We start from the raw sequence: 14,260 nt of genomic DNA, 5'->3' as shown, positions 1-14,260 counted from the left end.
AAAATGGAAATGTTTATGTGAATTAAATAAATATTGTATGTACAAAATGATAATAATCTGTGGGATTACAATAAGATAAAACTAAAACACTAATATCATGCAAGTTGCGCTAATGCAGTTAAGATATACATTAATCAAAGTCTTTGTATTGTTTGGTAGGGAGGCTAAGAGAGCTGTTTAGGTCTTTGTTAGGTTATAAGCATGGTAAGTTTTAAGATTAATCACTAAAAACAAATAGCCTCTGAACCTTCCAAACCAGTAGAGGTGAAAATATGGAATAGGAAAACAAACAAAAGACTAAACAAACAAAAACAAAAGGCAAGCAAAGAACAAGGAAAGAGAAAAGTAGATTAGTAGGAATAAAATATATGAGGGGAGAAACAAATTTATAGCAAGACAAGTATTATTTATATGTGTTGCAGAGAAAATTGTATTTAAAGACAAATGTATAATTTTGACAGCTTATTTGAGAAAGGAAAAAAGGCTGAAAATTAATTAGCTAAGCATCCAAATTAAGAGGCTAGGAAAAATAACAAAATAATCCCAAAGGAAGGAAGAAAATAATCCAGAAGGAAGGAAGGAAGGAAGGGGAGAGGGAGGGGAGGGGAGAGGGAGGGCAGGGGAAGGGAGGAGAGGGGGGAGAGGGGAGGGGAGGGGAGGGGAGGGGAGGGGAAGGGGAGGGGAGGGGAGGGGAAGGGAAGGGGAGGGGAGGGGAAGGGAAGGGGAGGGGAGGGGAGGGGGAGGGGAGGGGAGGGGGAGGGGAGGGGAGGGGAGGGGAAGGAAGAAAGGAAGGAAGAAAGGAAGGAAAAAAGGAAGGAAGAAAGGAAGGAAGGGAAAGGAAAAGGAAAAGGAAAGAAAAAGAAAGAGGGGAAATAACTATATATAGCAGAGAGGTTAAAAAGTTAATTTGAGTTTCTATTCCAAGATGGCCAAACAGGAACGGCTCTGGTCTGCAGCTCCCAGTGTGATCGACGCAGAAGACGGTTGATTTTGGCATTTCCAACTGAGGTACCTGGTTGGTCTCATTCGGACTGGTTGGACAGTGGGTGTAGCCCATGGAGAATGAGCTGAAGCAGGGTGGGGCGTCACCTCGCCCAGAAAGTGTAAAGCGTTGGGGGATTTCCCTTTCCTAGCCAAAGGAAGCCATGACAGACTGTGTACTTGGAAAAACAGGACACTCTTGCCCAAATACTGTGATTTTCCCATGGTCTTAGCAACTGGCAGACCAGGTGATTCTCTCCCATGCCTAACTCGCTGGGTCCCATGCCCACAAAGACTTGTTCACTGCTAGCGCAGCAGTCTGAGATGGACCAGCAAGGCTGAAGCTTGGCAGGGGGAGGGGCGTCCACCATTCCTGAGGCTTCAGTAGGTAAATAAAGTGGCCAGGAAGCTCGAACTAGGTGGAGCCCACTGCAGCTCAAATAGGCCTACTGCCTCTATAGATTTGACCTCTGTGGGGAGGGCATAGCTGAACAAAAGGCAGCAGAAACTTCTGCAGACTTAAACTTCCCTGTCTGACAGCTCCGAAGAGAGCAGTGGTTCTCCCAGCATGGCAATTAAGCTCTAAGAACTGACAGACTGCCTCCTCAAGAGGGTCCCTGACCCCTGTGTAGCTAACTGGGAGACACCTCCCAGCAGGGGCTGACAGACACCTAATACAGGTGGGTGCCCCTCTGGGCCGAAGCTTCCAGAGGAAGGACCAGGCAGCAATATTTGCTGTTCTGCAGCCTCTGCTGGTGAAACTCAGGCAAACAGGGTCTGGAGTCCAGCAAACTCCAACAGACCTACAGCTGAGGGACCTGACTGTTAGAAGGAAAACTAACAAACAGAAAGGAATAGCATCAACATCAATAAAAAGGACATCCACACCAAAACCCCATCAGTAGGTTACCAACATCAAAGACCAAAGGTAGATAAAACCACAAAGATGGGGAGAAACCAGAGCAGAAAAGCTGAAAATTGTAAAAACCAGAGTGCCTCTTCTCCCTCAAATGATTGCAGCTCCTTGCCAGCAACAGAACAAAGCTGGATGGAGAATGACTCTGATGAGTTGACAGAAAGTAGGCTTCAGAAGGTCAGTAATAACAAACTTCTCCGAGCTAAAGGAGCATGTTCTAACCCAATGCAAGGAAGCTAAAAACCTTGAAAAAAGGTTAGATAAATGGCTAACTAGAATAAACAGTGTAGAGAAGACCTTAAATGACCTGATGGAGCTGAAAACCATGGCATGAGAACTTCGTGACACATGAACAAGCTTCAATAGCTGATTCAATCAAGTAGAAGAAAGGATATCAGTGATTGAAAATCAAATTAATGAAATAAAGCAAGAACACAAGTTTAGAGAAAACAGAGTGAAAAGAAATGAACAAAGCCTCCAAGAAATATGGGACTACGTGAAAAGACCAAATCTACATTTGATTGGTGTACCTGAAAGTGACAGGGAGAACGGAACCAAGCTGGAAAACACTCTTCATGATATTATCCAGGAGAACTTCCCCAACCTAGCAAGCCCAGGCCAACATTCAAATTCGGGAAATACAGGGAACACCACAAAGATACTCCTCGAGAAGAGCAACCCTAAGACATATAATTGTCAGATTCACCAAGGTTGAAATGAAGGAAAAAATGTTAAGGGGAGCCAGAGAGAAAGGTCGGGTTACCCACAAAGGGAAGCCCATCAGACTAACAGCAGATCTCTCGGCAGAAACCTTACAAGCCAGAAGAGAGTGGGGGCCAATATTCAGCATTCTTGAAGAAAATAATTTTCAACCCAGAATTTCATATCCAGCCAAACTAAGCTTCATAAGTGAAGGAGAAATAAAATCCTTTACAGACAAGCAAATGCTGAGAGATTCTGTCACCACGAGGCCTGCCTTACAAGAGCTCCTGAAGCAAGCACTAAACATGGAAAGAAACAACCGGTACCAGCCATGGCAAAAACATGCCAGATTGTAAAGACCATTGATGCTATGAAGAAACTGAATCAATTAATGGGCAAAATAACCAGGTAACATCATAATGACAGGATCAAATTCACACATAACAATATTAACCTTAAATGTAAATTGGCTAAATGCCCCAGTTAAAAGACACAGACTGGCAAATTGGATAGAGTCATCAATGTGCTGTATTCAGGAGACCCATCTTATGTGCAGAGACACACAGAGGCTCAAAATAAAGAGATGGAGGAAGATCTACCAAGCAAATGGAAAGCAAAAAAAAAGCCGGGGTTGCAATCCTAGTTTCTGATGAAACAGACTTTAAACCAACAAAGATCAAAAGAGACAAAGAAGGCCATTACATAATGGTAAAGGGATCAATTCCACAAGAAGAGCTAACTATCATAAATATATATGCACCCAAAACAGGAACACCTAGATTCATAAAGCAAGTCCTTAGAAACCTAAAAAGAGACTTAAGACTCCCACACAATAATAATGGGAAACTTTAACACCCCACTGTTAACATTACACAGATCCACAAGAGATAAAGTTAACAAGGATATCCAGGAATTGAACTCAGCTCTGCACCAAGCGGACCTAATAGACATTGACAGAACTCTCCACCCCAAATCAACAGAATATACATTCTTCTCAGCACCACATCACACTTACTCCAAAACTGACCACATAGTTGGAAGTAAAGCACTCCTCAGCAAATGTAAAAGAACAGAAATCATAACAAACTGTCTCTCACACCACAGTGCAATCAAACTAGAATTCAGGATTAAGAAACTCACTCAAAACCGCTCAACTACATGGAAACTGAACAACCTGCTCCTGAATGACTACTAGGTATGTAACGAAATGAAGGTACAAATAAACCAATGAGAACAAAGATACAATGTACCAGAATCTCTGGAACACATTGAAAGCAGTGTGTACAGTGAAATTTATAGCACTAAATGCCCACAAGAGAAAGCATGAAAGAACTAAAATCAACACCCTAACATCATAATTAAAAGAATTAGAGAAGCAAGAGCAAACAAATTCAAAAGCTAGCAGAAGGCAAGAAATAACTAAGATCAGAGCAGAACTGAAGATAGAGACACAAAAAACCCTTCAAAGGCCGGGCTCAGTGGCTCATGCCTGTAATCCCAGAACTTTGGGAGGCTGAGGCAGGCTGATCACGGGGTCAGGAGATCGAGACCATCCTGGCTAATACATGAAACCCTGCCTCTATTAAAATACAAAAATATGCCAGGCGTGGTGGCGGGCACCTGTAGTCCCAGCTACTCGGGAGGCTGAGGCAGGAGAATGGCGTAAACCCAGGAGGCAGAGCTTGCAGTAAGCCGAGATTGCACCACTGCACTCCAATCTGGGCAACCAAGCGAGACTCCGACTCTAAAAAAAATTAAAAAAAAAAAAAAACCCTTCAAAAAATCAATGAATCCAGGAGCTGGTTTTTTGAAAAGATCAACAAAGTTGACAGACCACTAGCAAGACTAATAAAGAAGAAAGAGAGAAGAATCAAATAGATGCAATAAAAAATGATAAAGGGGATATCACCACTGATCCCACAGAAATACAAACTACCATCAGAGAATACTATAAACACCTCTACGCAAATAAACTAGAAAATCTAGAAGAAATGGATAAATTCCTGGACACATACACCCTCCCAAGACTAAACCAGGAAGAAGTTGAATCTCTGAATAGACCAATAATAGGCTCTGAAATTGAGGCAATAATTAATAGCCTACCCACCAAAAAAAGTCTAGGATCAGACGGATTCACAGCCGAATTCTGCCAGAGGTACAAAGAGGAGCTGGTACCATTCCTTCAGAAACTATTCCAATCAATAGAAAAACAAGGAATCCTCCCTAACTAATTTTATGAGGCTAACATCATCCTGATACCAAAGCCTGGCAGAGACACAACAAAAAAAGAGAATTTTAGACCAATATCCCTGATGAATGCTGATGCGAAAATCCTCAATAAAATACTGGCAATCTAAATCCAGCAGCACCTCAAAAAGCTTATCCACCACGATCAAGTCAGCTTCATCCCTGGGATGCAAGGCTGGTTCAACATATGCAAATCAATAAACATAATCCATCACATAAACAGAACCAATGACAAAAACCACATGATTATCTCAATAGATGCAGAAAAGACCTTTGACAAAATTTAACAGCCCTGCATGCTAAAAACTCTCAATAAACTCGGTATTGATGGAACGTATCTCAAAATAATAAGAGCTATTCATTCATGTCAAACCCACAGCCAATATCATACTGAATGGGTTAAAACTGGAAGCATTCCCTTTGAAAACCGGCACAAGTCATGGATGCCCTCTTTCATTCAACATAGTGTTGGAAGTTCTGGCCAGGGCAATCAGGCAGGAGAAAGAAATAAAGGGTATTCAATTAGGAAATGAGGAAGTCAACTTGTCCCTGTTTGCAGATGACATGACTGTATATTTAGAAAACCCCATCATCTCAGCCCAAAATCTCCTTAAGCTGATAAGCAACTTCAGCAAAGTCTCAGGATACAAAATCAATGTGGAAAAACCACAAGCATTCCTATACACCATTAACAGACAAACAGCACCAAATCATGAGTGAACTCCCATTCACAATTGCTTCAAAGAGAATAAAATACCTAGGAATCCAACTTACAAGGGATGTGAAGGACCTCTTCAAGGAGAACTACAAACCACTGCTCAGTGAAATAAAGGAGGATACAAACAAATGGAAGAACATTCCATGCTCATGGATAGGAACAATCAATATCATGAAAACGGCTATACTGCCCAAGGTAATTTATAGATTCAATGCCATCCCCATCAAGCTACCAATGACTTTCTTCACAGAATTGGAAAAAACTACTTTAAAGTTCATATGGAACCAAAAAAGAGCCCACATTCCCAAGACAATCCTAAGCAAAAAGAACAAAACTGGAGGCATCATGCTACCTGACTTCAAACTATACTACAAGGCTACAGTAACCAAAACTGCATGGTACTGGTACCAAAACAGACATATAGACTAATGGAACAGAACAGAGGCCTCAGAAATAACACCACACATCTACATCCATTTGATCTTTAACAAACCTGACAAGAACAAGAAATGGGGAAAGGATTCCCTATTTAATAAATGGTGCTGGGAAAACTGGCTAGCCATATGTAGAAAGCTGAAACTAGATCCCTTCCTTACACCTTATACAAAGATTAATTCAAGATGGATTTAAGCCTTAAATGTTAGACTTAAAACCATAAAAACCCTAGAAGAAAACCTAGGCAATACCATTCAGGACATAGGCATGGGCAAGGACTTCGTGACTAAAACCCCAAAAGCAATGGCAACAAAAGCCAAAATAGAAAAATGGGATCTAATTAAACTAAAGAGCTTCTGCACGGCAAAAGAAACTACCATCAGCGTAAACGGGCAATCTACAGAATGCGAGAAAATTTTTGCAATCTACCCATCTGACAAAGGGCTAATATCCAGAATCTACAAAGAACTCAAACAAATTTACAAGAAAAAAACAAACAACTCCATCAAAAAGTGGGCAAAGGATATGAACAGACACTTCTCAAAAGAAGACATTTATGCAGCCAACAGACACATGACAAAATGCTCATCATCACTGGTCATCGAAATGCAAATCAAAACCACAATGAGATACCATCTCACACCAGTTAGAATGGCGATCATTAAAAAGTCAGAAAACAACAGATACTGGAGAGGATGTGGAGAAATAGGAACGCTTTTACACTGTTGGTGGGAGTGTAAATTAGTTCAACCACTGTGGAAGACCATCTGGCGATTCCTCAAGGATCTAGAACTAGAAATACCATTTGATCCAGCAATCCCATTACTGGGTATATACCCAAAAGATTATAAATCATGCTACTATAAAGACGCATACACATGTATGTTTACTGTGGCACTATTCACAATAGCAAAGACTTGGAACCAACCCAAATGTCCATCAATGATAGACTGCATTAAGAAAATGTGGCACATATACACCATGGAGTATTATGCAGCCATAAAAAGGGTGAGTTCATGTCCTTTGCAGGGACATGGATGAAGCTGGAAACCATCACTTTGAGCAAACTATCACAAGGACAGAAAACCAAACACCACATTTTCTCACTCATAGGTGAGAACTGATCACTTGGACACAGGGTGGAGATCATCACGCACTGGGGCGTGTCAGGGATTGGGGGGCTGGGGGAGGGACAGCATTAGGAGAAATACCTGATGTAAATGACGAGCTGATGGATGTGCAAACCAACATGGCACATGTATACCTATGTATCAAACCTGCACGTTGTGCACATGTACCATAGAACTTAAAGTATAATATTAAAAAATAGTAATAAAAATGAAAAAAAAAAAAAACCAAAACCCTGACCTGCCAGCCATCGGGGAGGTCAGGACCTAAGTGTGCGCCGTCGGGGCCCCCCTGCTTGGTGCCTGCAAATAAATACCCTCCTTCTCCCACTAAAAAAAAAAAAAAAGTTAATTTGAGAACATGTGCATAACTTTTGCCCCACATAACTTAAAAATTTTGACAAAATGGAGAAATTTCTATAAAACAGCAAAAACATCTCAAAATGAAATCAAAAGCTTGGTTTTTATATAGCTATTAAAGAAATTGAATCCATAATATCAGTAAAAATATTTCCAAAAGACAAAAATTAAGCCTAAATAGTTCTACAGGTAAATCTTACCAACCTTGCAAAGAAGAGATGATTCTAATTTTACAAAACTCTCTTAGAGGATACTTTTTGTAGAAATATTACTCAAATCATTCTATAAAACTAGTCTGAAAATCAATATGTAAAAGAAAAATTACAGGCCAGTGTCATTCACAGAGATGCAAAAATTCCGAACAATATATTAGAAAAATGAATCCAGGAGTTTAGCAATTACAAAAATATACTTACAAATTCTTCCTGTCCATGTAGGCACACTCCTTTACAATATGACTGTCACTTCTCCCATTAAGAGGTGAAGTCTGTCTGTCCAAGCTTTGAATCTGATATTGACTATCTGACTTGCTTTGGCCAATGAGACATTAGCAAATAAAAGGTTAGTAGATGTTTGGAATGTACTTGCACATTATGCTTGCCCTATCTTTATGCTACAAACCCTTCTGCCACCATAGGAACAACGAGTCAGGGTTAACCTCCTGGAGAGAGGGCTGTGGTAGACATGGAGATTTGTTGCCCAATTTCCCTTCGAAGAAGGTCTGGTTGTCCAGCTGTAGGAAATGTGGTCAGCAGTCTTCAGCTGTCAGTTCCTCAGGGTCCACCTCAGCAGCAGAGGTCACACCCTTGTGAATGAGGTGTGTGTATAAAGACTGGCCATTTCAGCCTGACAATGGACACCACACATGGGCAATGTTCACTCCAGAGCTCCCTACAAAGTGTGCCAAGTCTTCGTGAAGCCTGCATCACAGTTCAACTTCTCCCTCTGCAACAATCCTTTTTCTCCTTTTCTTTCACAGGTATTGGTTCCTAATAAACATCTTGCACCTCAAATTCCATCCCAGAATCTGCTTCCAGAGAACCCTATCTATACCAAGACCCTGATGATCCCAGTCATCTCAGTTATTCCTGCTGAAGTTCCACTCGTGAGTGAGGCCATCCTGGATCAGCAGACCAGCTGCGCCAGCTCCAACATAAAAAACAACCAACTCAGATAATCCTGAAAAATAACAAATACCTGTTGTTTTAAAATACTAAGTTTTGAAGTGGTTCTTTACATAGTAAGAGCAAGCTGGTACATCAGCCTATTAAAAAGATAATACAAAAGTTGGACTTACTCCAGAATTCACAAGAGAGTTGACATTAGAACAATCTATGCCATTCACTACCTTAACAATTTAAAAGAGGGAAGAATATATTATCCCAATAGATGAATTAAACTAAGTGATAAAAATAATAACCTTCTATTACTTAGAAAAAACCTTTCAGTAAAATAGAAAGACACTTTCTTAACATGAATAAGGGTGTATTCCAAAAACCTCAAGGAAGAACCAATTGAATAGTGAAACACTAAAATCATCTCCTTTAAAATCAACAACTAGCACTATCACTATTTTCATTCAATATTAAAATATATTAGTGCACTCAAAAAAAGAAAGAAGAAAAAGGAACATGATTTAGTAATAAACAAATAGAGCACCCCTATGTCTGATGTGATGATCCTACATGTGATGACTATTTATATAGAAAACCCTGGAAGCTTTAGGTTAATTAGGAAAATAAAAATCTTAGCAAGGTGGCTAGCTGTTAAGTTCAATACGCAAAAACCAATTACGCTCCCTGATGAAGTTAATTGCAAAAATAAAATTAAATTATAAAACCAATTATGGTGGTATAAAAGAACAGAAAATTAAGAAAGGTAATTTTTAAAAGATACTATTTACAACAGCAACAGAGCTTTTGTAATAAAGCCAACAAAAGATGTAAAGACCTGTATGAAAAAAAGTATAAAGTTTATTGAATGATAAGACCTAAATAAATTGAGAACTATATCATGTTCATTGATAGGAAGACTCATATCATAAAATGGCAATTATCTCTAAATGACCTAAATGTTCTATGAAACTATAAATACAATCTCGATATGATTTTTAAAATTATTTTATGTATTGTATTTTTTGTATTTACCTCCTGGAGGCAGGAGCTCACTCTGTCACCCAGGCTGGAGTGCTGTGGCATAATCGTAGCTCACTGCAGCCTCAAACTCCTGGACTCAATTGATCCTCCTGCCTCAGACTCCCAAAAAGGTAGGACTACAGATATGCTGCACCACCACACCCAGCTAATTGTTTTTTATTTTCATTTTTTGCAACTAATGGATCTGATTATGTAGCCCATGTTGGTCTCAAACTCCTGGCCTCAAGGAATCTCCCTGCCTCAGCCTCTCAAATTGTTGGGATTACTAGCATGAGCCACCACCATGCCTGGCCTCAACATGATTATTTTGTGTATGGAATTTAATGAACTGATAAAATTGATATGAATGCTCAAGGGGCCAAAAATAGCCAATACTCTCCTAAAAGTATATTCAACACATTAACTGATTCTGACTATAGGTAATTGTAATACAAAGAACACTTATAAAGAAATAAAAAAAGGTAATACAAAAATAAATATGACATGAAACATATGAATACCAGAGAGTAAGAACCTGGCTTTTCAGTGATAGAAAGAAAAAAAAAAAAAAACAAAAAAGAATGGTCAATAAACATATGGCAAAATGCCTACCCTCATTGCTAAACAAAAAATTAAAGACACTGCAAAAATACAATTTTATACCTATGAGACAGCAAAAACCTTTAAATTCTGACAATATAAGTATAAAAGATGTTGTATGTAGACCAATGAGTTCTTAATACTGATAGTGGGAATATAAATTGGCATGAATTTTAGTTTTTCAAATTAGTGGGAAATTATGGAATCCAAACATTAATGAAGATGAGAACCCAGAGAGGTAAGCACAACAGAGCATTTGTCTTTAGAAGAAACATCTGTGAAACTGAGGTATAGGTTTGGCAACCTGGTAGAGTATGATAAATGACTCAAAATCCAGGAACTTCCTAAGGAGGAAAGACACACCTGACATTTGCTTTAAGCTGGAACCAGAAGGGCTGACCTCCCTGGACAAGTGTCCTCTAGAAATAAACCAAGTGGATTTTAACCTGATTTTGCATCACCTGGTTCTGAGAACCTCAAGCTTTGAACTTGGAATATTCTAGCCCTAGGTAAGCCTCTGGGATCTGGTATAAGCAAGCAAAAATCTTCTCTGCATTTGGAAATCCATCTTTGGAAGACGCCATTATAGGAAACCTCATATGCTTGCTTTTTTTCCCCCAAGTACCATGACTAGTACAAAGACAAAGATAATATTCCACACACAAAATAATCACAACATGATTATTTTGTGTGTGGAATTTAATGAACTGATAAAATTGATATGAAAACTCCAAGGGCAAAAAGTAGCCAATGCTTTCCTAAAAATGTATTTTCAAAACATTAACTGATTCTGACTATAGGTTAGTAATTGTAAAACAAACAAGACACTTTCATCAAGAACCCATTGAAGCAATTGACAAAACGATGCTTTTCCCCATAAGAGAATTTCTAACTCTAAACAAGTATTAAAAAAAATTGTTTATATGCACATTAAATTTCAAGATAATTTTAAAAAGAAAAAAATCAACAGTATTCTCAATGAACACATGTAGACAAATGCCTGACTTCCAGGTTGAATTTTTACCATGTTTTCTCTATGAGTGTGGTTTGCAGAATTCCTGTTTAAGCTTACTACTTACCTATTACACTACATTAACTTAAAACCAATCATTCTGAAAACTAATAACCATAGTTACAAATTTGGGAATGAAGAGAATGAGAAGAAATGCCCCAAGTGGGAGAAAATATGTGCAAAAGACATCTGATAAAGGGCTGTTATTTAAAATACACAAAACTCTTAAACCTTAATAAGAAAATGAACCAATTTAAAAATGGGTAAAAGAAGATATACAGATGCAAATGAGCATATAAAAATGAGATGCTCAAAATCATGTCATTAGGGAAATGCAAATTAAAATGAGATACCCCTACCAACCTATTAGAATGCCCCATATCCAAAACACAGACATCAAATGCCGGAAAGGATATGGAGCCACAGGAACTCTGAAACATTGCTGGTGAAAGCGCAAAACAGTACAACCACTTTGGAAGACAGTTTGGTGCTTTCTTACACAACTAAACACTCTTACATAGATTTTAGCAGTTAAACTCCTTGGTCCCAAAGGAGTATTTAGCCAAAAGAGCTAAACAAAATTAGGTCCAGACAAAAACATGCACATAGCAAGTTTATTCACAATTCCCTAAATTTGGAAGCAACCACGGTATCTTTCAGCAGATAAAGAGATAAACTGTGGAACATCCAGACAATAGAATATTAACTAGTGCTAAAAAGAAATAAGCTAGCAAGCCATAAAAAGACATGTTGCTAAGTGAAAGAAGCCAATCTGAAGAGGCTATAGACTGTATGATTCCACTTACATGACGGTCACATTCTGGAAAAGTAAAACTACAGAGATAGTAAAAAGATCAGTGGTTCCCAGGCATTAGGGTAGAGGGAAGGATGAAGGGACAAAGAACAGAGGACTTTCAAGACAGTGAAACTATTCTGTATCATGTTACAATGGTAGATAAATGTCATTAAATATTTGTCAAAACCTAAAGAATATATAATACCAACAGTGAACCCCAATATAAACTATGGACTTTGGGTGATAATATGTTAAGGTAGGTTTACGGACTGTGATAAATGTACCATTGTGGTGTGGAATGTTGATATGGTGGATGCTGATAGCAAGGGAAGTTATACATGTGTGGGGGTGGGGTGGGGAAAGGATACATGGGAACTCTGTACATTCTGGTCAATTTTGCTGTGAACTTAAAACTGCTATAAAAAATAAAATCTCTTAAAATTTTTTAAAAATTGAGAAAAGGATGCTACGTGAGGATACTTTAAGCTATCAGATTCAGTCAAGAGACTCTGGGGCCACATTTACAATTATCCATTACCTAGCAAGTCATACAGTGAGGGCATGCCCTATACAGCTTACAACACAGAATCCAGCATGATATTCTAAATACCAAAAACAACAGACGTTATGAATATCTGAAAGAGCCAAGTTCAGTCCTAAAATTATAGACTTGTTATCGGTGCCAGAAATAATTAGGAAGTCTATTTTGGAATTCAAACCCTTCAGGATTTGTTTTTCAAAGTTCATTTACTAAGGTCTAGTCTCACATCTTCCCTAATCTACTTTTTACTAATTAAGAATTTTGCTGCCATGCCAACAATACATTTGTTTAAAGAAAACAACCTTACAACTTTGAAATGTTAGTGTCATTTTATGCCACAAAACTTTATTTACAAAGTTTTTTAGAATATACTTGCTATCCACCCACTATTCCAAGAGTAAAATGATGTCAAGTAGATTACACAAGAGCATAAAACAGAGAAAACAAGTCTACAATATATACAGTGCCATAAGTGGTTGCTATTTTTACATTTTCTTTTAAAGATAATCTACTGAATTTTTTTTGCTGATAACACTTCAGAGTGATGTTGTCTTCAAATGTAGATTTCCACAGGGATTCAAGAGTATAACAGTCCAATATATTTTATAGGTGGTATCTGACATTACGAATAACTGCAAATCATTTTTTTCCCCTTTTTTTTTCAAAAGTCTTGGATGATGAAGAATTATGACTTTCACCACCACTATAGTGTTCATATAAAGTCTGAAATTAAAAAACACAAATCTGTTTTGCAATTTTTTAGTTAAATGTACTGTCACATCAGTAGATGTATTTTGATGTATTCTAAATATAATACATTTATTTCTCTCTAGTTCTTACAGTTGGGAAATTATTTTATAAACTATTAGAGATAATAAAGAATTTTAAACACGAAGCTTGGCCTTAAGCATTACCTATCATGAGATATAACTCAATCTTTCTATGAGAGAAATATAACAGAGCTACTAATAAACATACATATGAGCCTTCAAGGCCTTCTTTATCTCTTCACTTTTTCTTAAATAAAGCCAGTCTTAGGTAAATTCCTATACAAAATATATTTATTAGGAAACTTTATATTCTCAGATGATAATAAGCTAATAAATAGAAGACATTACAAATTATATAAATATCATAATTAGATATATATTAAAATCCATGTATTTAAAAATGATTTAAGACTCAGCTAACATCTAACTTATGAAGATGGCAGACATCTTTGCTCTCAAGGAACATACTTCAGTTATAAAAATAATCCACCTCAACTATAGCTATAAGAGGCTTTGAATAATATATTAGTATAAACTTAAAACATGGAGATACAAAATACAGAGCAATTACAAAACAAATTTGGTCCACTTTTAATTACTAAATCCATTGATTTAGCCATTAGCATTTGAGAAAATTTAAGAAAACAGGTACCTCATATCATATAAATGCAAATATAGTGAATATATAGTAAATTCCTTCAAAAAATGTATTCAAGTTCTTGGCAACTTAGATGGATTTTATATGTATCCAGAGAGCTACGGGTATTGATAGTTTAGGTTCCCATAATTTTATGATAATGTTGTAACTGAAATACATAATTAGTAACTGCTTGTTGGCTAAATCAGTTGGTCAATAAGCATTCACAGCGTTCTAGAAATAACTAGGTGTTTGAAAAATCATGGTATAGATATAAATGGAC

General features: G+C 37.7%; 1 protein-coding gene across 17 annotated transcripts in view; it reads right to left on the bottom strand.

Moving 5' to 3' along the window:
• TTK (TTK protein kinase) overlaps positions 1–14,260 on the bottom strand; it is an 80,362-nt gene that overhangs the window by 28,817 nt on the left and 37,285 nt on the right. For 5 of the 17 annotated variants that reach the window (XR_008548587.2, XM_518603.8, XM_009451588.5 and 2 more), the window contains one exon: positions 12,881–13,293. The exons of 2 other annotated variants lie outside the window; for them this stretch is intronic. Coding sequence is in view for 10 of the 15 variants with exons in the window: in XM_518603.8 (XP_518603.2) it covers positions 13,210–13,293 (84 nt within the window). In the remaining 5 variants the exon portion in view is untranslated. Of the gene's footprint in view, positions 1–7,570; positions 8,666–12,880; positions 13,315–14,260 lie in introns of those variants that run through there. 10 more of the 17 variants (XM_016955908.4, XM_063813222.1, XM_063813221.1 and 7 more) reach the window with 6 other exon arrangements.

This window comes from Pan troglodytes, chromosome 5 (genome assembly GCF_028858775.2).
Source record: "Pan troglodytes isolate AG18354 chromosome 5, NHGRI_mPanTro3-v2.0_pri, whole genome shotgun sequence".
In the NCBI taxonomy this organism is placed as follows: Eukaryota; Metazoa; Chordata; class Mammalia; order Primates; family Hominidae; genus Pan; species Pan troglodytes.
The sequence above is the reverse complement of the archived record's forward strand: the minus strand, read 5'-3'. Positions and strand labels throughout refer to the sequence as shown.